Source organism: Theobroma cacao, chromosome 10 (assembly GCF_053813885.1).
Source record: "Theobroma cacao isolate CCN51 chromosome 10, ASM5381388v1, whole genome shotgun sequence".
In the NCBI taxonomy this organism is placed as follows: domain Eukaryota; kingdom Viridiplantae; phylum Streptophyta; class Magnoliopsida; order Malvales; family Malvaceae; genus Theobroma; species Theobroma cacao.
In genome coordinates, this window is record NC_142648.1 from 25,682,338 (window position 1) to 25,707,524 (window position 25,187).

The 25,187-nt window shown below is 32.9% G+C and overlaps 1 protein-coding gene and 1 long non-coding RNA gene across 3 annotated transcripts; both read right to left on the reverse strand.

Annotated features, from left to right (window-relative positions):
• Nucleotides 1-5,411: 5,411 nt before the first annotated feature.
• On the reverse strand, nucleotides 5,412-8,553 carry LOC148760497 (uncharacterized). 2 transcript variants are annotated; one of them, XR_016023208.1, is made up of 8 exons: nucleotides 8,407-8,553; nucleotides 8,139-8,296; nucleotides 7,591-7,654; nucleotides 7,310-7,463; nucleotides 6,871-7,178; nucleotides 6,612-6,775; nucleotides 5,965-6,053; nucleotides 5,412-5,684 (listed from the first exon to the last, which is right to left on the reverse strand). It is a non-coding gene; the product is annotated as an uncharacterized LOC148760497 (long non-coding RNA). The 2 variants fall into 2 exon arrangements; XR_016023207.1 differs by lacking the exons at nucleotides 8,139-8,296; nucleotides 8,407-8,553 and having other exon boundaries at nucleotides 7,591-7,763.
• A 1,900-nt stretch (nucleotides 8,554-10,453) lies between these two features.
• LOC108663653 (putative disease resistance RPP13-like protein 1) lies at nucleotides 10,454-15,865 on the reverse strand. Its single transcript, XM_088810512.1, has 4 exons — nucleotides 12,309-15,865; nucleotides 11,929-12,167; nucleotides 11,286-11,847; nucleotides 10,454-10,544 (listed from the first exon to the last, which is right to left on the reverse strand). Exons 1-4 carry the CDS (start codon nucleotides 15,707-15,709, stop codon nucleotides 10,454-10,456), a joined length of 4,293 nt encoding a protein of 1,430 aa, XP_088666638.1. The 5' UTR covers nucleotides 15,710-15,865.
• Nucleotides 15,866-25,187: the final 9,322 nt, after the last annotated feature.

Below are 25,187 nucleotides of genomic sequence, written 5' to 3' on the forward strand. Positions count from 1 at the left end.
TATGTGAAGGTTTTTTTGAAAATAAGTAAATTTTCTCATTTGCAAAACTTCAATGTTATTTGTACAATTGAAATATCCTCTTGCAAAACCAAAATTGTGATCGCAGGCAAAACTTCCAGCATTCTTTTAGTGAGGAGGGATTTGGGATTTCATTTCCTTGATTTGGGTCACCTTTGATACAATAAGTTATGAAGCTGAGATTTTATTTTCTTATCTTTTGAATTTAAGCTTCCCATGAATTGCTAGTAAAGTATCTATTATAAAAATGGCTAAAAAAACAATAAAAATAAAATCTATAAAAATTAAACAAATAAAAAAATACAAGAATTTACGTGGTTCAACTTCTTACATATGTCAACGGAGCAAAACGATTCTACTATTTAAAAATTAAAGTACAATAAAGTTGACCTCTATAGTTCCCAAACCAATCCAAAATGTTTTGTATACCCTTTTTCAATAATCTCCCAAGAACACTCAACTTCACAAGATTATCCTCCCATATTATTCTAGCTCTATTTTAAAAAAAGGACAAAAGTACAAGGTTTTCCTTCATTAAGACTCCCAAAACACTATTGAGAATATTTGTCCTTATGCCCATGTGCATCGACATTGAGAATATTTTAGAGATGGAACTTCCCTATGCATGTTTATTGGAGTGATATGTTTGAGCCTGTTCTGAATGTTTAAGATGCTCCGTTGAACATTAATTAAGTATAGGACGAAGAATCCAACAAGTTTTAATTGTATTTTAATATTTCAAAGTAGATTGGTCGTTTGGAGTCTAGCAACATTTTTTAGAGAGTATATTTTCTAATGCATATTTATTAGATAAAATATACATAAAATTCAAATATTTAATTTGAAAAAATAATTATATTTTTAGTTTTTTTAAAAATGACTTCCTATTGCATCCTCTAATTGATTAAAAAAATACCACTTGGAAACAAATGGACAATGAAAAATGGTTCAACCTCTTTCTTACATTCACAAAGTGAAACAACTCTACTACTATTGAGAAATTACAGTACAATAAAATATATGGTTTTCCAAACCAATCCAAAATTCTTTGTACACCTTTTCTCAATAACCTTTCAAGAACATTCACTCAAACCCTCTAATTCCATTTAAAGCAAAAGCCAAAGTTACAATGTGTTAATTTCTTTCTTAAGCTCCCAAAGCACTACTTACATTTCTAAAGTTTAGAAATCTACTTTTATAATATAAAATGTCCAAATAAGAATAGAATTAAAACTCAATGTGGGACAAAAAATTTAAAATCATATAACTATTTGATGTTGTGCATAAACAAAAATCTTAATCAAATAAGATTTAAAATTTTAATCAATTTAAAATTCAAAAATATCTTTTTTGATGGGCAATTGGAATTGTGCAGATGGAATGACATGACCAGCTTCAACCCATTGGTTGGGACAAAAAGGTTTTGGGCTGTCGATTGAAGTGAATTTGGAGAGAGTTTTAGGCTTTGGGCTTAGGCTTGAAAGAAAATATGGAGGGGGTTATGCATGTATCCATTGGTTTTTGGAGGGACTTCCATCAGTTTTACTCTTATCTTTTCAGCATCCTTGATGAATCCATTAGTTTTAAAAGGAATCCTCTCATCCCTCCATGAATCCAGCAATTATTGTCAAGATAGTATCCTTTTGAAATTATCCTTTTGAAGACTGCCTCTGTTCATGATTTCAAAACAACAACATCTACCCGATGAAACGTAAAGGTAAAATGCTAGTCTAGTCATAAAGCAATTGAACTACCTTGAAGCACAGAACGAAGAGGAAGTTATATAGCAGAACTAAAATATGCAAAGCATTTACCTATTTCATTGTTCTATAAACTTCCACGAGTTTGGCTGCCACCCTTTACACTTCAATCATATGTCGACATAATAGATGAGCAGCTTGCTGTAAAGTACCTCATCTCTAAAATCAAATTTAAGTTAGCACTTAGCCTCTCAGAGTGCCTGGAAAATAAAGGATAAATATATCATTTAGTAAAATAATAAACACTGATGTTATTATAAAATTTCAGTATTAAAGCTATTGTCTCTGTCTATACCCATGTGCTTGTGGTCAAGATGCACCTGCAAAACAATGAAAAAAACATGGCAAGGTCACATTCCCTGATAGATTGGGGAAGGAATCAGACTCAGGTGAAGATTAAATAAAATAAAATAAAGTTATTAGCAACAATACGTTAGTATTGATTCATTGGTACATTGGCGTGTGTTGTGTGGGTATGCACATATTTACAAAAGAAGGATATGGCAAAGAATCTTACATTTACTGTTAATTAGCATAGATAAGGAAAGCTTCTATGAAACATATTTTAATTTTCACAAAGATTGCTTCTTCCGAGCTTCTCTCAAAACTTTGTTGATTTTATTGTCATCTCCATTCTTCCTAAAAGCTAATCTTTAGGCAAATCAACCTCATCCGCTCCTATCCCACTTAGACAACCAAAACCCCTTGCCCTATCCTGCCATGGATTTCTTTAATATCCATTTTCGTCCTATCTTTTCCATTTTTCTACATGTTAATCTACATAATAATATATAACTACCATAACATTAAGTGGAATAAAAGTGTCAAATACAAATTTTGATATACCAAAGTTAATATTGTAATACCTAACATCTCACATCTAATGTGAATGTGATTGTTAAGACCTATATAACAATCCAAGACCACCACTACTAGCAACTTGAGTTTAAGCTTTTGAGGACCACGTGGTTTAAACCCAAAAAGTTGCTGGGCCAGTGATTGGACTTAGGTCATTACAAATGGTATCAGAGCCTGCACCGTCAAGGATTTGGGTAGGTGGTTAAGGATTTGGATAGGTGGGATTGTAATGTTAAGACCTATATAACAATCCAAACCCATCACTACTAGTTAGCAACTTGAGCTTAAGCTTTTGAGGGTCAAGTGGTTTAGATTCAAAAAACTACTGATCGGTGATTGTACTTGGGTCGTTACAAATATAATATTCAAAAGATTTACAAAATAAAATAAAATAATAATCTCAATCACAATTAATTTCAACTTTTCAAATTCAACATAAATATATAAATTTAACTAATTAAACATCTGTAAATATACTCATATAAAAATATAAATAATAATATAAGTAGGGCACGACATGGTTGAGTCGGGCAGCCGCATACCATAACCGCTTCGCCCTGTCCCGCCCAGCCAATCAAACAAAAATATTGCCCTGCTCCCAACCCGCCCAACTTTTCAAAAAAGAAAAACCTCCTTGGAGGCAGATCGAGGTGGAATCCAGGGAGCAGCTTGGGCTTTATCCATCCCTACCTTTGAACCATAAATGAACATGTAATAAACTTTGACACAGTGTATGTGGGCTATGTTGAACCCCTTTCAAATGTTTTAATAGTGAAAGGTTGGATTTGGTCTTGTTTAATGTCTTACTTAGCAACATCTAAAGGAAATTGAAAACGTTTTAAATTGTTTTAGGATGGTGGCACTAGGAGGAAAGAAAAACAGAACCTAAAAGTATATTCTTTCAATCTGCAATATATAAAGAAAATGGTGGGGCTTTACTTGGGTGATTTCAAATTCATTTGAATCCTTCATTAGATCTTTGGAAGCTTATTTTTATGGGAGTGCATTGAAAAAAAATGAATAGTGGTATATGGTGTTACCTTGTGGTTCTTATGGCTTGCAAGGAATGATTCTATTTTTATCGAGAAGATTTGGGACAAGGAGGAAATTCTTTTCTTAGTGAAGATGAGATTGGGTGAGGGCAAGTTGAAATGAGGCGATGTGTTGTGGAATGAACCGAAGACATTTAAGTGCTGGTCTTTTATTGTTTGAATTCCTCCTTATGTTTAATGTAGATGAACTGGCTTGCCGAAAATCAAGACTTGCTGATTGTGGAGGGGTTCTTGGAGATGATAAGGGCTCAATTATGGGCTGTTTTTTGGTCCTCTTGAAATTCAAGAGTCCAATTATGCACAGTTAATGGTCATCAAGCACGTAGTAAAGCTTTTTGCATCTTCACCTTGGGTGAGTTTTAAGAGATTGATTATAGAATCTAATTCCAAGATAGAACTTGCATGGGTTTGTAACAAGCAGATATGAAACCATCGGTATATTTTTAAAGAGATTGATAGTTTGAAGAGAAAGATCGAAGATTTTGTGTTTGTGGATACACTCCATGAAGCTAATACATTTGTTGATTCGCTTGCAAAATTTGGAGTTGAAAGAGTTAAGAGCTGATATGTTTTTCGATTGGTGGTAAGCCATGTTGCTTCTGTCCTGAGTTGAAACTGCTTTTCTTCCATCATTCACAGTTTGGACAACATTGGCTTGGAATTAATATGATGTACCTGTTTCGTTTGTGGATTCTGTTATTGCAACGTTTATGCTCCCGCATGGTGTTATGGGGGCTGTTGGTTGTTGCTGATTTTTCATTGTAATGCTATGTTCCGTAAGGGGTGGTCGGGTGATAGGTTGGGGGTTCTGTTTCCATTTAAGGCGATAGGGTGCTTTGCTCTTTTAACTGTTACTGCTTAAGAGTGCTTCTTGCTGCCGTTGTACTGATCTCTTAATTTTGATCAGTTTTTGTATACCTTTAATACTTAATAAAACCACCTATGAATGAGCAATATATATATATACAAAAGAAAAGCCCTATGTAAACATTATCGAAGGAAAGTATTGCCTATTGGAGGGCAATACAAATTGGATGTTAAAGCAGAGACTTTTTCTTGGAGCAATGTGTAATGAAAGGATATGTTATGCATCAATAAAAGAACTGAGCTGGAATCTGACATAATTGCAGAACAGAACTGAATACAAAAATGTTTAAGCATTGTGATTCATACTTCATCACCAAGAAAAACTGAATTCTGACCATTTATCCTGATATGCAACTTGGAAAGTACTTTAGATTACATCAAGCGTTTGAGAGAGTAGAAACCTCCTTTACTTCATACAGAACATAATATGAGAGATAGAAGAAGGATTCTACAAATTTTAGCAGAAAAAAAAGCGATGAAATTCATCATACTACAAATGGGAAAGACCCATTGGTAGCTTCTTAACTTGAAATATTACAGAAACACTCAGACACTGCTACGATGACAATATGAATTTGGTTTAAACAGAAGGTCCTAGGTTACCTGATCTTACATGCTATCTTGCACCATTGATGCGAAGGAGGAAAGATTTTCCTTTTTGGGAAGGAACTGCTGCCTGAACAACTTGGAAACCACCATTGAGTTTTGAGCGCTTCGGAATATAAAGTTTACTTCACCCTGTCAGACAAGTTCCACAACATCAGGTTTTCATTTTGCAACAAGATTTCCTGGCAATAACTAAAACTTTTAGCTATATGTGTGTAGGAACATTACTGTTTTCAACTTATGTTTCCCTTTGGGGAATTGTTGTTCCCCTGACACTATCACAGCTGTTACTGCCAATACATCTTTGTTTTCTCATCATTAACCAGAAATTGAGTACTCATTGGAATTGAGGTAGAGATTTTGGTATTTGCTCATTCAGCTCGGCATATGGTCAATGTGCTGGGTTATAACAAGCATTGAGAGTGGCAGCAACCAAGGCAATGCCCACTTGGATAAGTAATAACATTCCCATTTCTGCGTCTTTCCAGACCAGTTTGTTTGCTCCTATTGCTGGCACGAGCCTCTGCAACTTCCAATTGAAGCCAAAATTAGTTATCATATAAATCTTCAGGCATAGAACAATATACCAGTCATTTAATATAATTGAAACCATTCCTGAAATGATTCTGCAAGAAATTCTAATGAGAAGTCACTGAAACCAATATGATTTATAGACAAACATTTGAAAAGAATTAACATATCTGTTCTGTTCAGGCAATAGCCTCTCCAACTTAGAATTAACATCAAATTAAAATCAAAGTTATAAATCTCCAGTGCATACAAAAGGTACCAAGTATTAATACCTGAAACCTTTCTTGAGATGGTACTGAAGGAAATGTTTAACCTGCAGTCTGAAAGAAATATGTCTCGTAGACGATAATATCCCAAACATCTGTTCATTACCATGATGAAATTAATAAATAAAATTCTGCAGCTTTTTGTAAACAATCCAATGCAATAGTTACAACTAAAGTTTATTTCCCTTTACTCAGACCTCTGGTGAATGACCAAAAATACATATGAAGAACAAACAAATACATAGGCATTCAAAAAAAAAAAAAATAAACCATAGAAATCAACTACAAAAACCTCTCATTCTGAATTAGTCTTGATTTTTCTTTTACAATGATGGCAGGCATTGAATCTATATATCGTACCCGGAAAGAACCATCTGTAAGTCCTACTAACTTGAAATTAAACCATTTTGCTCCATGATGGAAGACAAAACTTCCTTCTCAATTCTGCAAAAATATTTACTCTTTCCAAAGAAAATGAGCTTTGGAGAAATACCTGTCCAAAATTTAGTAAGCAAGAGCTTATTTGTAATTATACCTAAAATTGAAACTTTGGTTTTGCTCACTTCATTTTAGATTAAATATAAAATGAGAAACATTTGACTAGCTTATCTGATCTAAGCACTTAAAGCAAATTCGAACTAATGGAATCTTACATGGCTTTCTCCCTCCTTTAGAATACCTCTATTCCTTCTCTGCCATTGGTCTCGTGATTCATCAACATAGGCTTGGCAAACATTCAACAAAAAGATATGGTTCTGAAAAACTTCGATCCACCATTGAATATTTGAGGGCTTTGGAATATAAAGTTTACTTCACCCTGTGAGACAAGTTCCACAACATCAGGTTTTCATTTGCAACAAGATTTCCTGGCAATAACTAAAACTTTTAGCTATATGTGTATAGGAACATTACTGTTTTCAACTTATGTTTCCCTTTGGGGAATTGTTGTTCCCTTGACACTGTCACGTGCTATTGTTGCCAATACGTACTTTAATTTCTCATCAGTTATCAGAAATTGAGTACTCATTGGGATTGAGGCTGAGATTGGTGTTTGCTCATTCAGCCGGCGCATGGTCAATGTGCCAGGTTATAACAAGCATTGAGAGTGGCAGCCTCAAAGGCAATGCCCACTTGGATAAGTAATAACATTCCCCATTTCAGCGTCTTTCCAGACCAGTTTGTTTGCTCCTATTGCTGGCACAAGCCTCTTCAACTTCCAACTGAAACCAAAATTACATATCATATTAATCTTCAGGCATATAACATAAGCCTCTGCAACTTAGAATTAACATCAAATTAAAATCATAGTTATAAATCTTTGGTTCATACAGAAGTGACCAAGTATTAATACCTGAGACCTTTCTTGAAATGGTCCTGCAGGGAATGTTTACCAACAATCTGAAAGAAATATGTTTCATAGACGATGGTAATGCCAATCATCAGTTCATTACCATGAGGAGGTGTATTCTTTCATTGTACTCTTTTTTCTTACAATGGCTGAATCTCTGTGATGAAAATATATATAAGCATAAAGCATTTGAACTACCTTGAAGCACACAACCAAGAGGAAGTTATCTAAGAGAACTAAAATATGTAAAGCATCTGCTCATTCATTGTTCTATAAAGTTCTACCTTCAAGATTAGCATTGTCTTACCGTCAACATTGTCTCACAAATCATGCAACCTCCTAAAGTGCCTGCAAACAGCAACATATCACTTTTCACCTTTCCAATCTCAATATGAAGGTCCTGATTAATGTCATTGTCATGCAAAAACATAAAACAAATCGATAGGAGAGACAAGAACTACTCAAACTTCCAGATGAACAATAGAACATTAAAAGACTCTTCAAATTATTGAATACAAAAATGCTTAAGCATTGTGATTCACACTTCTACATCAGCAAAAACTGAATTCTAGCCATTTTACCCTGATATGCAACTTGAATAGTACTTTAGATTAAATCGATCAGTTGACACAGTAGAAACCTCCTTTACTTTGAAAACATAATATGAGAAAGAAGAAAGGATTCTACAAATTTTAGTAGAAACAGATAAGAGTACATGAAATGCATCAACTAAAAATGGGAAATACAAATTGGTAGCTTCTTAACTTGAAATATTACAAAAAAACTTACGATGAGAATATCAATTTGGTTTGTACAGAAGGTCCCAGGTTACCTGATTTTACACTCTTGAGGCACTCAGTAGCTATCTTATCATTTATGCTTGCACCACTGACACCAAGGAGGAAAGATTCTCGTTTTAGGGAAGGAACTGCTATCTGAACAAACCGCCATTGAATTTTAAGGGCTCTAGAATTTAAAGTCCACTTCATCCTGTCAGACAAATTCCACAACATCAGGTTTTCATTTTGCAACATGATTTCCTGGCACGGTCACTGCTATTGTTGCCAACACTTTTAGCTTCCTGTGTATAGGAACATTACCATTTTCAAACTATGTTTCCCTTTGGGAAATTGTTGTTCCCTTGACACGGTCACTGCTATTGTTGCCAATAAATACTTTAATTTCTCATCATTATCAAAAATTGAGTACTCATTGGGATTGAGGCAGAGATTTTGGTGTTTGCTCATTCAGCCCAGCATATGGTCAATATGCTGGGCTATAACAAGCATTAAGAGTGGCAGCAACGAAGGCAACGCCCACTTGGATAAGTAATGACATTCCCATTTTAGTGTCTTTCCAGACCAGTTTGTTTGCTCCTATTGCTGGCTCAAGCCTCTACAACTTCCAACTGAAACCAAAATTACATATCATATTAATCTTCAGGCATATAACAATATACCAATCATTTAATATATTTGAAACTAATCTTGAAATGATTCTGCAAGAAATTTTAATAAGAAGTCATTCAAACCAATATGATTTGTAGACATAAAAATTTAAAAGAATTAACAGATCCGTTCTGTTCAAGCATAAGCCTCCGCAACTTAAAATTAACATCAAATTAAAATCAAAATTATATATCTTGGTTCGTATAGAAGTGACCAAGTATTAATACGAGGAACCTTTCTTGAAATAGTCCTGCAGGGAATCATTTACCAGCAATTTGAAAGAAATATGTTTCATAGACGATGGTAATGCCAAACATCTATTCATTACCATGATGAAATTAATAAATAAAATTCTCCAGCTTTTACTAAACATTCCAATACAATAGTTACAACTAAAGTTTATTTCCCTTTACTTAAATTTCTGGTGAATGACCAAAAATACATATGAAGAACAAATGAATAGATAAGCATTTAGAAAAACAAATTAAACCATTGAAATCAGCTACACCAACTTCTCATCTTGATTTTTCTTTTTAAATGATGGCAGACATTGAATCTATATATATCGAACCTGGAGAGAACTATCTGAAAGTTCCAATAACTTGAAATTAAACCATTTTTCTCCATGATGGAAGATAGAAGTTTCTCAATTCTGCAAAAACATTTACCTTTTTCTAAGAAAATGAGCTTTGGAAATGCTTGTCCAAAATTTAGTAAGCAAGAGTCTATTAGTAGTTATGCTTAAAACTGAATCTTTGGTTTTGTTCACTTCACTTTAGATGAAACAAAAAATGAGAAACATTTAACTAGCTCATCTGATCTAAGCATTTAAAGCAAATCTGAATACTTCTATTCCTTCTCTGCCATTGGTCTCGCAATTCCTCAACATTGGCTAAGCCAAACATTCAACAAAAAAGTATGGCAGAGAAATTGAAATATGCAAAATAATAGTGGGAAAAAGGTTGAAAACTTGGGTTTTGGTTATTCTTCATATAAATCTTAATGCTGAGATAGTAGAGATCTCAGTGTGTGCATAGATTTCACCTTTTGTCCATCATCTCATGGTTGTACATATCTACCATTGTGAACATAAAATTTCAAATTGATTATCCTGAATGTAATTAGATATTTCCAAATTGACATACCTTGGTCTAATCATAAACGACCTTCTCTTCTTAAGAGATGAACCACCTTCCTATTTTCTCCTTTAGATCACACCAGGGAATATGCAATCTGCTCATATGGCGGCGATTTTGGACCATTCTCATCTTTATACTTTTTGCACCGTTGAGTTTGTCAAATAATCAAGGAGAATATAAGCATTCATTCAGGATGATGGAATAATTATTAGACAAACAAATAGTACTATTAAGGAAGTATCAAGGACAAAATAATTAACAGAAAATTTGATAGATAAACCCTATTTTTCTACAGCGAAGAAGCACAAAGAGAAGTTAAATACCTAGAGGCATATTCTTCCCACCAACGTACTACATTCAAATTAAAGTTTTCATTTTTAGAGTTGGCATGCTTTGGGTGAAGAAGTAGTTCCCCTGATCCGCAAATTAATCAATGTAGCTTCTGGGTGACACTGTTTAGATCATGTATTGTAGTGCCAGAAGTTGAGGATAAGCCAGGATAGAAAATGTTTCAACTATAGTCAAGGAAGCTTCTATATTAGCTCAATGCAATTTGCTAGTCAATTGTCAAGACATTGTCTCTGCAGATAGCTGCAATACGACTTCTTTTCTGTTCTTCTAAACCTATTTGATTCAAGATTTTTGTCAATCCTATCCAGAAAATAAGAAACATAAATGAATAGATTAACAATAAGGTGAAAAATACAACTAAGAGCTAGCTTAACTTAAGAATACAAGCTAGTCTAGGAGAATAAGTCCTTACATAATGTCCTTAAACTAGCAAAGTATTCAATGATGCCATTACACCAGATAAGGATTCATTCTTTCTTTGTAAATTTTTCTTTTTCTTTTTAAATTTTTTGTCTTTCTTTCATTTTCAGCCTTTCATTCTTTTCCATCTTGCTAGAGCATGCAGTGGGCTTCAAAAGGAAAGCATACTGAAATTTGAAAAAGAGGGGGGGGATTATGTATATACCTGATCTATTTGAATTTAGGTAATGTACTGCTACCATAAGCATTGTCACAGATCACACATCCTCAATGGCAGTCTGCCTTTAAAATGAAGAAAATGAGATCAGTATCAGTATTTTTATGCCCTTTTTCTCTAAGTTCAGCAGCCTATTGTAGGTTGGGTGCTCGAGCTCAGTTCCAGAACAAAACTCAAAACTTGGTTCAAGTTTTATCAACTTTCATTTTTGTAAACTCAAACTTGACTTGAAAAAGTAATTAAGCTACTCAAACTCAATTCTTTAGTTAGATTTGTAAACGGTATTGCACTAATGAAACTACAGTAATCATGAAAATAGAGCACTTGAACACTTGACTTAATGTATGTTCTTCAATTAAAAAGATTTATGAAAATTAATATATAATTTCAAGTGACATATATACCTGATTTCTGGGTCCCATCTAGGAATATTATGAATTTCAATGCAAGGTACGTGGGCAATTTTGGGCCACTCTTGTCCTTCATCCCTCTTGCATCGTTGTTCTAGCAATGGACAATTAATAATATGTAGGTTCAAAAGTGAGGGAAACACTTCCTTAGTCGGAAGGCATTTAAGCTTGGAGCAATCTTTGATATGCAATGATTCGAGAGAGGTGAGATGTTGAAAGCCCTCGAAGGACAGAATTTCAAGGTTGGGAAAATTGTTGATGGTGAAAGAGGTGAGAGAGGGGGGTAGAAGCATTTCTTCATAAGGGAATAGCACCACATCCGGAGAAGCACCGTTGATGGAGAAATGCTTAAGAGAGGTGAGTTTGTGCAAACCCCACTCGATTACTGACTTGCAGAAATTGGGTTGTGAGACTGTAAGTGAAATGAGATTGGTAGGGAACCCCTCTTTTGGTAAAGATGCCATACTCGGACAATCAGATATCGAGAATTCTTCAAGAGAGACAATGTTGTGCATGCAGTTGGGTAAGGCCTCGAGCTTTTCACACTGAAAAAGATGGAGTTTTTTGAGTTTGGGGGTTAACAATCCACTTCCTCGGAAGGAAATCAGATTTGGACAAACAAAAATATCAATCTCCTCAAGATGGTTGAGCTTGTCCAATCCACGAGGCAAAGATCCAAAATTATCACAAAAGCCGATTATCATCCGTTCAAGAGACGAGTTGTCTTGAATTTCAGGTGCTATGGATTCTAGAAATCCGCAACTACTGATATTGAGGTATTTCAGCCCCTTAGGTAACTTGCCATTGGATGATAAGGAAGCTAACTTTCTACAACCATAGATGGTTACACGTTGAAGATCAATAGGAAACTCGCCCCTTGCGGATAAAGATATAAAAGACTGACAATTTTCAATAGTCAATTGCTCTATGCTGATATTTTCTCTTTCATCCAGCAAGTACTGCAAATTCTCACAATCAACAATGGATAAACTCACAAACCTTAACGGTAACTCATGCCTTGCGGATAAAGATATCAAAGACTTACAGTTTTCAATATCTAATTTCTCTAGAAGAAATGTGCCGTTGATGTTGACATTTTGTCTTTCATCCAGCAAGTACTGCAAATTCTCACAACATTTAATGGTTAAACTTCTTAAATTTGTAGGCAAATTTCCCTTTGAAAATGAAATCAATCTTGGGCATTTTTCAATTTGTAGCACCGTAAGGGATGTGTAGCTGTGTAGGCTTTTTGATAGCCTCTCTAGCCTTTCACAATCTCTAATGCCCAAATCTTCGATATTGCGAGGGATTCCCAATTGCATTTGCTCTTCCTTTTCGTCCTCAACCCCTATTGAAGCAAGTTGTGAACAATTCTGAATTTTCAAAAAGCGAAGAGCCGACGGATGTGCTGAGGATCTTTCCTGGTTTTGCCATGAAGAAATTAGCCCCTCACATTTACCTATAGAAAGAGATTCTGCTTTTCTCAACCCTAACATCATATCCATTGGACAAGTGAATTTCGAAATGTTTGAAAGGGAGACACTTTTCATGATTGAACCAAAATTTGTAGAACTTGTAGCCACCACTTCTTGGCACTCATCAATTGTTAAGTCGCACAACATTGGAAGGCCAGGGAGTGAAACTACCAATTGCTTACATTGACGAATCTCAAGTTTCTTCAATGAAGGAGGACAAGTAGCTAGACTTGTCAATTTTTTACATCGAAGAATCACAAGCTCCTCCAAGGAAGGAAGACAAGTAGGTAACCTTCCTGACAACTTGGGACAATCTGAAATGGAGAGCAGGCGGAGTTGTTGGAAGTTTTTCACATGTCCATCAACTTCACAAGGATCCCATTCCTTCCATTCAGGCATTTCATAAAAAAATAATTCTTCTAGTTTTGGAAATGCAATTGACGCATTTTCTCCGAAAAAGTTTGAACCCACAGTAGTCACCCCATGCATTCCCTTGATAGAAAGGGATTTTAGCGATGGTAATTTTCCAATTACTGGTAATGATGTGCAATAGTGACAATTATGCAGCTCCAAATGGGATAGCTTTTCAAATGAAGGATCTCCTATCCAATTTGGGAATGTTTCACCTCTATAATATTTGATGGTGAGCTTTTCAAGCCTTGTATGAGGTCGAAGTGAATTCAAAACATCCTTGTGAATTTGAATTTCTTCTACTGGAAAAACAACTTGGAAGTGCCATTCCAAAGTTAAATCATAAATGTTTGACTTATTACATAACCCAGCCACCAATGCATCTTGAGCTTTGACAATGTTCTCTAATCCTGAAATAATCAGTTCACCCTTTAGATTAGACAAGTTCCCCATCTCCTGTATCTGAAGCCCATTATCTTGACTCACAACAAATCTTGTCAATGTTTGGAGACTGGTTAGCTCACCAATCCCCATCGGCATCCTTATTTGTGAATTTGCACCAGTAAAATCAAGATGCCTTAGGTTAATTAAATCTCTCATTTCTAAAGGAAACTCCTCAAGAGCTTTACACCCCCACAAAATCAAAGTCTCTAAATTGTAAAGTTTGCATATTGAATCAGGTAGAGTTTTGATTTGAGTGCGAGAAAAATTGAGATAACGCAGATGTATCAAATCTCCAAAAACATTAAGTAACTTGGTCAAGCGATACCCTTCTAAAGAAAGCACCCTTAAGCATTTCAATTTTGACAACAAATCACTGAGAACTTGATTAGATATATAGCAATGCCCTTTATTTGGCATCTTCAACGGTAAGAAGGTTCTTACATGCTCCATTCCATTAAAGATTCGGAATTTTTTAATTCCATCCCTCCGACCACCAATGTAAGATGAGTGGCGAGCATTATTGGAAATGTCCAATTCCTTGTCACCCTCCACTCTAAAGCATAAATCTTTGGCGATTGATTGAGCCAAATCATTAATAAGATCATGCATTACATATCGAGACTTCTTTTGACTGGATCTTTCAAAAAATGACCTTGATACAAGTTCCTGAAAGATCTCTTGACCCAAATCTTCATTTTGCTTCACAGCTTTCACTCGTAGAAAGCCTTCTGCCATCCATAACCGGACTATTTCTGTCTTAGAAAATTCATAATCTTTGGGGATTATGGCACAGTAAGCAAAACATGGCTTTAGATGTGGAGGAAGATGATGATAGCTTAGTCGTAAAGCTGGAATTATGTTACATCCCTCCTCTTTCCACACCTCATTTTCTAGTATATCTTTCCACACAACAAGGCCCACCTCATTGCGCAAAAGGCCTCCAATGGTCTTAGCTGCCAAAGGCAAGCCCCTGCATTTCTCCGCCATCTTTACACCAATTTCTTTCAAGTGTGGATGGCCACTAAAATCTTTTGCTTGGAATGCATGTCCAGTTAATACAGAAAGGCAATCTTCATCTGGCAACTTTTGCAGCTTGTAATCATCTGGGATAGTTCTCGTCATTCTTGAAACACTTTGGTCGCGTGTTGTCACGATAATTGCAGTTCCTTTTCCAAAAGGGGCTACTAGGATAGTCCAATCATTATAGATTTGATGCCAAAGATCATCCAAAATGAGAAGTAGTTTTTTTCCAGAGAGCTTCTCCTTCAATTTTATTTGAAGATTATTCAAATTAGCTTCAGCATCACCAGACTTATGGCCAACTGATGACAAAATTGATTTTGTTATATCCGTGATATCAAAATTTTCAGAAACACATACCCATGCTTTGAGATCAAAATAATCATTCACGCGATTATCATTGTAGACAAGCTGAGCAAGAGTTGTCTTACCAATCCCTCCCATGCCAACGATGGGAATCACAACCTTTCCTTCATCATCACTCTCGAAGAGCAATTCGAGTATTTTCTCCTTGTCTTTGTCTCTACCATACACATGAGTTTCAATCTCCACAGAAGTAGGTTGCAGCCGTCCTTCTATCCTTTTGGATCTATGGCAGTCCTTCATTCTCTTCTGCAACTTTTTTCTCTCTGGTTCTAAAGCTTTCAATCTGACGGTGACATCATTTATCTTGGACATCATGTCCCTGTAAAAAATAACAGCATCGAATGGATCAGTAATCATGAGTCTCGGTTTCTTACTTGAGCTACCTCGACGTTCCATCATCAAATTGCGTCTGGAAATTTCGGTTGCAAGCTCGTCCAAGACATCGTCCACATCGTATGCCAAGATTTGGAGGTCGAACAACCAGATTTTGACGGACTTATCTTTGAGCTGCCTCTCCTCAGCATCATCAAGCACTTCACGAATCTCCAGCAACTCCTTCTTCAACTTCTCCATCCCCTCGTGAATCTGCTTCTCAGTAGCAAATTGCAGGAAGTCAGAAGACACCAACTTGTCTAGTAGAAAGTCGAAGAACTTGGAGACAACAACTTCTCCTATGGCGGACAGGGCATCAAAGAAAGACATGGTTGGAGGAAATCAAAGCAGAGAAAATTTAGGAAAGAGTGGAGATAGAGGTGAAGTGAGTAAAGATTAATTGTATTGGTGACTTTTATTTGTCTTTGTGTCCGTTGATTTTGAGAATCTTTTACAGACATGTGGCTAAATTTTTTGTTGTAAAAAAAAATTTATAAAGTACTGGTATTTATTATACTTAATTTTTTACTTATTTTAAAATGATGATAACTATATATAAAGGACATTATCTTTAAAAATGTAAATAAATAAATAGAATTGTATATAAGAAATAATTAATATTTCAATATATATAATTAAAATTTCATAATATTAATTATTGTCCTCTAAAGTAAGTGTTTTAATGAAGGGTAACAATGGAAAAGTGTTTTTCATTTTAAGAAAGTGGACATTAGTTTGAAACATTTTAAAATAATAGGATGGATTGCAACGAAGTGAGTATTAATCTTTATCATGAAAAGTATTTTTAATGAAAGTCATTTGATATAATTATAATTCTTATATATTTACAAATTAAATAAATCTAATTGATATTAAAAATACGAAATTTTGTGATGGCAATTTAGAATGATAATAAATAAATATGACTATTTCCATCAATCAAAAAATATGTTCAATATCCATAATTTTATATATACTAGTACTTAGTGTCACTGTTTTTTATTTATTTTTAAATAATAATAATAATTTATATGAAAATATTAAATGTTCTTAAAGTGCAAATTTAATTAACTATAAATATAAGGCACTTATAATTAAAAAATAATTATATATAAAATTAATTAATTAATATTTCAACTATAAAATTGATAATTATTCAATTCTAAGAAAAAAACTTTTCAATACAATTCCAACGTCTATTGTACTTCACTTTATCAAAAGTTGATAAAAATATGCGAGCAACTTCACTTTGGGTTCTGAAACAGCACGATATATAGATATTTGGATTGAAAGAGGGGAAACAGAAGGAAATTATCGGAGGAAAGGTAGAAGCAATCTATTTCAAGAGGTGCCAAGAATTTGAAAAGCTATATCACACGTTTGAAACCATTTTTATTTCCTATTGATAAATGCATGTTTCATGCTATAAATTAAATCCAATGCATTTGAATTGCATGTTTGGTATTGAGCGAAAGTTTCCAAGTAGCTTCTTTGTCTATCCTTATTTCCAAGTCTATGCTACAGAATGGTCTTCTCTCTCCTTCTCTCACAGCAATTAAAAGAAAAAACGTCTCTTCCTTGGAAATGACCTTTTGTAATATTCCAAGATGATAAGAGTTAGGTATGGAAACCTACTAATAAAATACTTTGTATACTACTCAGATTAAAAATGAAAAAGAAAAAGAAATTTGCCTTGTATTGTGCCTGAAAATCATCAAATCATAAATTTTTTTAATAATTTAAAATTTTTTAAATATTATGACATCCAATATATTAATTAAATATAGAATGAAGAAATTGTTTGAATTTGATTATAAATTGAAGAAGATATTAATTAAGTGTGTCAATGTAATGTCCCGTAACCAAAGTCATGAATCAAACACTATCGAATTTATGAGTTGAAAAGTAAAGAATATTCTGAGAAAATGGGGTGTCATTTTCATTTGAGAACAAGTCTATTTCTCTCTTAAGCTTTTCTGTTCTGTTCTTTTCTTTTCATAGTCACGAGTCTCACAAGAAAGCATAGTTTTTTCTTTTGTCTACCTTCTCCACTCCACAATGTAATTTTCAATGACCACTAAAGCATGGTTAAATTTTAGCTTTTAACAACAATAATTTTTATTTAAATACCAACAATTAGTTATACCCAAAAAGGAAATACCAATAACAAGAGCGGTGGTATTGTGTTATTGAAAATGTATTATTGTTATACACAAATTAAAATTTTTATCTCTTGTGTAGTTTAATTATTTTTATAGCATATGTGTTTAAGATTTTGAAATAGAGTTTTCATTTTGAATATTAATGGCCTTGAAATGAATTAATGTGAAATCTTAAAAGATTAAGGTAATATATTTATCTAAAAAAAATTAAAATTTTAACCAGAACATTTCATTATCTATGAATATAGATAACCCTAAGAAAATTTAATTTTCTGATTACTCATAAATAGTATCAATAATACTTATAATAATTTTATAATTATTTATTTTTTACACATAATTGGATAATTCGAAGTTTTAGCTTTTTTCTATAAAAAGATTTGTATTTAATATCTTTTTTTTGGTAAGATTAGAAACAATATTTGTTTTAATAATGACATCAATTCCACAATCAAAATTTAATTATCCTGTTGTTGATATGTATGTACATATGAAGTCATATTTTATTAATTTTATGTGAACAAAATCATACTCTATTGTTTTATCTCATTAATTAGAAGAAATTGAATTTATTCCATTGGTAAAAGTTATTAATTTATCATTTTAAATCAAATTGGAAAGCATAGTGATAAAATTACCTCCATTCAAAGATGAATGATAAATTTAATACACCATCTTAAATGGAATGATAAATTTTAGTACAATGTAATACATTGTAATAAAATATGGATATGTCTCATAATTGTATGACATGTAATACATTTGTAGGTTAAAACTTTTATCTCTGCTAATTTTTAGACAACCTAATAAAATGTAATAATTATTTTATTTTTATATAATATAAAAAAACCTCTAAACTATTTTAAAAAAATTAAATAAGTCTTTGTACTTTTATTGTCTTCAATCAAATGCTTGTACTTTTATTTTGAGTTAAATAAGCTCTTGTACTTTTATTTTGAGTCAAATAAACTCTTATAACTATTGATTAACTTAATCAAAATGTCATTTATTATTCTATGTCAAGTGACTTTGACATGATAACATGGCCATACGACATTTTTCACATTTTACATCAACGTCATGCCAGTGCCATGTGAATTTAAAATGACAAGTGATATTTTAACTAATGATAATTAATCAATCATTAGTTATAAAAGCTTATTTAATTCAAAATAAAAATATAAAAATTTGATGAAACGCAATAAAAATATAAAGACTTATCTAAATTTTCTTAAATAATTTAAAAACTTATATGAGTATTATACCTTGACCTTCTATTCTAACCATTCGAATATATGTTGTACAAACAAAAAATAGATTTTTTTTATGAGAAATTGAGTTTGAAATGGAGCAGAGCTACCTATGAAAGACTTGAAGTAGAAGTAAAAAACAGAGAAATTCAGGAATATTTTACGATGGACCCATGCGACTTGTAATTGTATTACATATTCCAATTTGAATTATCATGGACAGCTAACAATGGTTTGTTCGGACCCCAACAACTGATAAAATTAAAATATGATTAATGGCATAATCATTAAAGCAATTACGCACAGGATGACGAATTCAACAACCTTTGACTTTAACAACTCTAACACAATGATGCTATTAACAATATTTCTAAAGGGTAACTTATAATATAACGAAAGAGATTGGATGCTTGGTCATATGCGTTGCCGGCCATGATTTAAGAGATTTTTTTTCTCTTTTAATTTCATTTTCTTTTGGACACAACCATCTAATGAGCTTTTTCTTTTTGACAAAGTCATTGATGAGCTCAATTGATGGTATTTATTAACCCAAAATAGGAACTAATTATAGAAGAAATTAAGCTAAGGCTCTATTTAGTTTTAGAAAATGTTCTTATTTTTTATTTTTGTTTTCATTTCCAATATAATCAACATAAAATAAGGTAAGTACTTAAATTTGAAAGTGTTAAAAAAAATTAAAATTTTGGAAAATCATTTTTAAAAATATCTAATTTTATAGAACATAAAAAAAACTTAGATATTACCTTTATTTAATTCATCATTTGTAATGTAACATAGAGATTAAAATGGAAAAACATTTTCTACAACTCAAGGAGCACTAAGGTGATCTTGGGTGCCTTACAATGTAATTTGATTGTTGTAATGTTTACAATGTAATGTGACTGATGGGAAGATAAAATCACTACATTTGGTTGATATGGTAAAATATTGATTAAAATACTGAAAAGATAGCATTGCAAATTTGATTTATAAGACATTACTGTGAAAATGATGTTAAATTTTAAGATTAGCCTAAAAATTTGTAAAATAACAAGAATGACGGAAGAACAACAAATTGGGTCTTGCTTTCTAACAACAAAGTAGTTAGAACATAATTATTCTGATATATCAAAAAAGGTAAACATCACACATGAAATTTTGAACAGAATGATGAATACTTAAAGATATTGTACTAGCACAAATATATGAAGGTTTTTCTCGAAAATAAAGTAAATTTTCTCATTTGCAAAACTTCAATGTTATATGCACAATTGAAATATCCTTTTGCAAAACCAAAATTGTGATAACAGACAAAACTTCCCGCATTCTCCTAGTGAGGTGGGATTTGGGATATCTGCTTTTATTCTTAATTTGGGCCACCTGATACCAGACATGAAACAATAAGTTATGAATTAGGATTTTATCTTCTTATCTTTTGAATTTAAGCTTCCCATGCATTGCCCGTAAAGTATCTGTTATGAAAATTGCTTAAAAACAATAAAAATAAAATCCAAAAAAATTAAACAAATAAAAAACACAATAATTTACATGATTCAACCTCTTGCCTACATCCATGAGGTGAAACAATTCTACTACTATTTAGAAATTAAATTCCAATAAAATTGTTCTCTATATTTCTCAAGCCAACCCAAATTCCTTGTACACCTTCTTTCAATTGCCTCCTAAAAACATTCATAGCCTCACAACAACACTCACCCACATTACTCTTGTCACGACCCGGTACTTCCCGGGAGCCCGTGACAACCGCCGCGGTGTCCCAGTAGACACTCATTGCCCGGAATGTCAACTCGAAACCCCACAAGGCTTTACTATCAGTTTCTCTGTTCCCTTGTGAGCAACCATTGTCAAATATCGTGTTCTAAAAGATTTTAAGCTGTTTCCAACTTTAAACAAATAAAATATTAATTTTTCGTCTCACAGGGGTATTTTGGTCATTTTTCTCAAAAATTTCGAAACTGGCTAAAACGTAATATACAAGTACAAAACACATAATTCATATTCAAAATGAGTTTAAAAGTCTAAAATCTTCATTTAAAACGAAATTATGGTTATTTGAATATAATAAGAAAATAAAAGAAATATTAAGTAAAATATTCTATTTTCTTATAAAACAATATTTATAGAGTTATACGTGAATAATTTTTATAGCGTAAAAGCTAAATAAATTTATACATACTTAAAAACAGTAAGCCAAAATATTTAATTTAATTTACAATAACAAGAGTGCCCCCGAATAAACAAAAGTAAAGAGGACTGTGAACCTACGGTTTGGAAAATGCAGATCCCACTATAGTCCTCGATGAGATCAACTATCTACAGTCTATATTGAACTTGAAATGGGTGGAAAGGAGGGTGGTGAGATTATAAAATCCCAATGAGTAAACAGACATCATCATAAACATCTAGAGTTAAGTACATGGAGACAATAAAGTAAATCATCATAAACTGGGTTATACAATTAGAACACATCTCGTTCAAAATACGTAAAAAGGCTTATGAATCTCATAAAAATCTAGGCTTGTGCCATAAATCTATTCTCGGGGACACCTTGGCCGAGGCATCCTACCGAGATCGCCAAGGCTATTAAAATTCACATTTCAAATAAATCATGTTTTTTTTTTGAAAACATAGCCGTTCTTTGGCGTTGGCTGAGTTCCCCCTCACGTGGTGGTTTAGCGTGAAGTGAACCCTAAACTTTACCCTAGGAGATACCCTACGCGCCTCTCTGTTTGAGGTAAAAATATAATGGGGTTTACCGTGCCCCTCTAAAAGGCTGGTCCATAGAAACCCCCTACTACAGTGATTAATTAATATATAATCCACCATATAATAAAACTCAATAACATAATATGGCAATTTTGTAATTCGCAGTTTTTCAAGGTAACCAAACAATTCGCATTTCAATACAATTGCCAACTAGCCAATCATGCTCGATTTATCATAAGCCAGTTAATTTAAACAATCAAATTGCCACAATTAACAGTCTCCGTGTACTCTATTTTTCAAAATCACTATTAATTTCAAAACAATTTATAATTTAATTTCATTGAAACTCATTTATTCATAAAACATGAAAATTTATCTTTTTAAATTCCTTTTTCCATAGAATTCATGAAACATCTAAAAATCACCCTAGATAATTAAAATGACAGTAAGTTTACTCACAATGTCTAGAATGCAGACTTTCGAAGCACTCTGTCTACTGGTCCTCGGATACAATTTCCTTGCCTTTATCGGAGGACTCACCACCTTGACACAGTACAAAATTGAGAATTTCACCAAGTTGGTACTAAATCAAAATTAAACTAATTTCGACTACCAATGCATGATATGGAATGCAAAAATGCACTGGTAACTATCTAAACTCAGTATTGGCCTAATTCGTCTTATCACCCGATTAAATTCCTAACGCGTCCGTTTAAGCTCCAATTTAATTCTTTTCAGTTTCTATACCTCAATTGCACCCAAATTAACTTAATGTCCCTCAGTGTGGTGCAAATTATCAGTCCCAATAGCAAATTATGAAAATACCCCTAGTGGGTAAAAATTCGTATTTTTGCTCCGAAAATTCCCATTATTTTTCTAGGCTCATAATTCATTATTCCTTAACCAATTCTCCTAGAATAAAATCAAACTCATCCTCACTCACTACATGGTAAATTCAGCCATTAATGGTTGGGGGAGAAAATAAATTCTTTTCTTGTTGTTTTGTTTCTAAATATGCTAAACTAACTAAAAACACTAACATAAATTAAAATCAAATAAATCCAACAACTTTCTCTCTCCTAACCCATTTTTTCAGAATTGAATTCATCATGAAAACATGTAATTTAATCATGGAAAATAAAGAGAAATGCTTGGGAATAAGAAAATTCAAGCTTAATAGAAAAAATCTCACCTTTTTCACTTAATTTCCTTGAAAATTCACACTTTTTCTTTGATTTTCTCTCTCTAGGGTTTTGTTTTTGTTTTCTCTCTCTTCTTGCTGGTTTGGCCGGCCATGGGGTGAAAGATGAGCTGATTTTTGTGCCTTTTAAAAAGGAAAAATAATAAATTAATAAAGGCATGACACGTGGCATCATGTCATTGGTCCGTTTTTAAAATTTTAAAAATTTAAACATTTTATCTCCACCACATGATTAGTCAAGGGTCAAAGATGAAGATAAAGGAAGACCATGTGCTGGAAAAATATCCTGATGGTGGAAAATTACAATTTTGCCCCTGAGGTGGCAAAATTACCATTTTACCCTTTTACTCCAAATTATACCGAAATTAAAATTTTTCACTTCTAAACCTCAAATCATACTCCAATAAGTCAAATTATACTCCAATAAGTCAAATGGGGCCAAAAATTCTTTTCTAAAATTCCCATTTTGTCCTCAAGTGGCAAATGACCATTTTGCCCCTAGTTAATGAAAATTCCGATTTGACTCCAATTTGATCCTCAAACTCCAAATTACCATTTTAAGTCATCCATGAACTGTGAAACTCTTAATCTCACCTTAAAATTCCTATTTGATCTAGTTCGAGGATTAAATAAACTTTGTTGTACCTCTAGGTATAATACCGACTTTTGTAAATTTTTTGGGACTATCCTAGCATGCAATCATGCTATCATCACATGTATGTCATGAATAGTATTTTATAAGGTCGGGCTTTACAACTCTAGCTTTATCTAAAAAAGCAAAAAGTTACAAAGTATTTCTTCTTTAGAACTCCAAAACACTATTGGGAATATTTGTCCTTGTGTCCAACGTTATTGAATATATTTTAGAGATGGAACTTCCCTATGCATGTTTATTCGAGTGATATGTTTGAGCTTGTTCTGAATGCTTAAGATGCTCCGTTTAGAATGATTGGAAAATCAGAATGTAGGAATATTGATTAAGTATGGGACCAAGAATCCAACAAGTTTTATTTGTATTTTAATATTCCAAAGTAGATTGGGCGGTTGACCAGGGGTCGTTTGGAGTCGAGCAACATTTTTTAAAGAGTATATTTTTTAATGTACATTTTTATTAGATAAAATATACATAATTTTCAAATATTTAATTAGATAAAATAATTACACTTTTATTTTTTAAAAATGACTTCCTATTGTATCCTCTAACTGATTAAAAAAAATACCACTTGGAAGCAAATGGACAATGAAAAATGATTCAACCTCTTGCTTACATCCACAAAGTGAAACTGTAAAGCGTAATCTTATAAAATACTTGTCATGACATACATGTGAGGATAGCATGATTGCATGTTAGGAGAGTCTTGAAAAATTTACAAAAATAGGTATTGTACTTAGAGGTACAACAAAGTTGATTTAAGCCTCGAACTAGATCAAATAGGAATTTTAAGATGAAATTAAGAGCGTCACAGTCCAAGGATGACTCAAAATGGTAATTCAGAGTTTGAGGATCAATTTGGAGTCAAACTGAAATTTTCACTATCTAGGGGTAAAATGGTCATTTGCCACATGGGGACAAAATGAGAATTTTTAGAAAAGAATTCTTTGGCCCCATTTGACTTATTAGAGTATGATTTCAGTATTGGAGTATGATTTGAGGTTAAGAAGTGAAAAAAATTGTAATCCTGGTATTTTCGGAGCATAGGGGTAAAATAGTAATTTTACCACCCCAGGAGCAAAACAGTAATTTTCCACCACCAAGACATTTGTCCAGCACATGGTCTTCCCTTATCCTCATTTTTGACCTTTGACTAATCATGTGGTGGAGATAAAAGGTTTAAAATTTTTAAAGTTTTAAAAATGGACCAATAAGAAAATGACAAGTGTCAAGCTTAGGATATTTTATTATTTAACTAAAAAAAATCAGCATAAATCAGCCATTGTCTCTCCAAATATTCGGCCAAGCAAGGAAGAGAAGAAAAGAAAAGAAAGAAAAACCCTAGGGAGGATAAACTAAGGAAAATTTGTTGAATTTTCAAGGAAATTGGTGACTAAAGGTAAGATTTTTAATCTTAAGCTTCAAATTCATCTTGCCCATGCATTCTTTTTCATTTTCCATGAATTAAATTCAAGTTTTCATGAGGGGCAATATACTGGCCAGATTTAGAGAGAGAAAATTGGTGATGAATTTAGTTGAATTTCAAGGTAACTTAGTGTTTTTAGGTGTTTAGTAACATTTAGTATGAAAATTAAGCAAGAAATCCACATGCCCATTATAGAACCTATCTTGGCCGAATTTTATGGGTGAGGTTTGATGATAAATTTGGTTGTTTATCATACCCTTTAGATTGTATTTGGTACTTAGGAATACCGAAAATCGAAAACGGGTACAAAAAAATTTTACTCTCGTTAGTTAGCAATTTGCATAATAATGAAGGATATTTTGGTAATTGCACTTAGAATGGATTTTTATT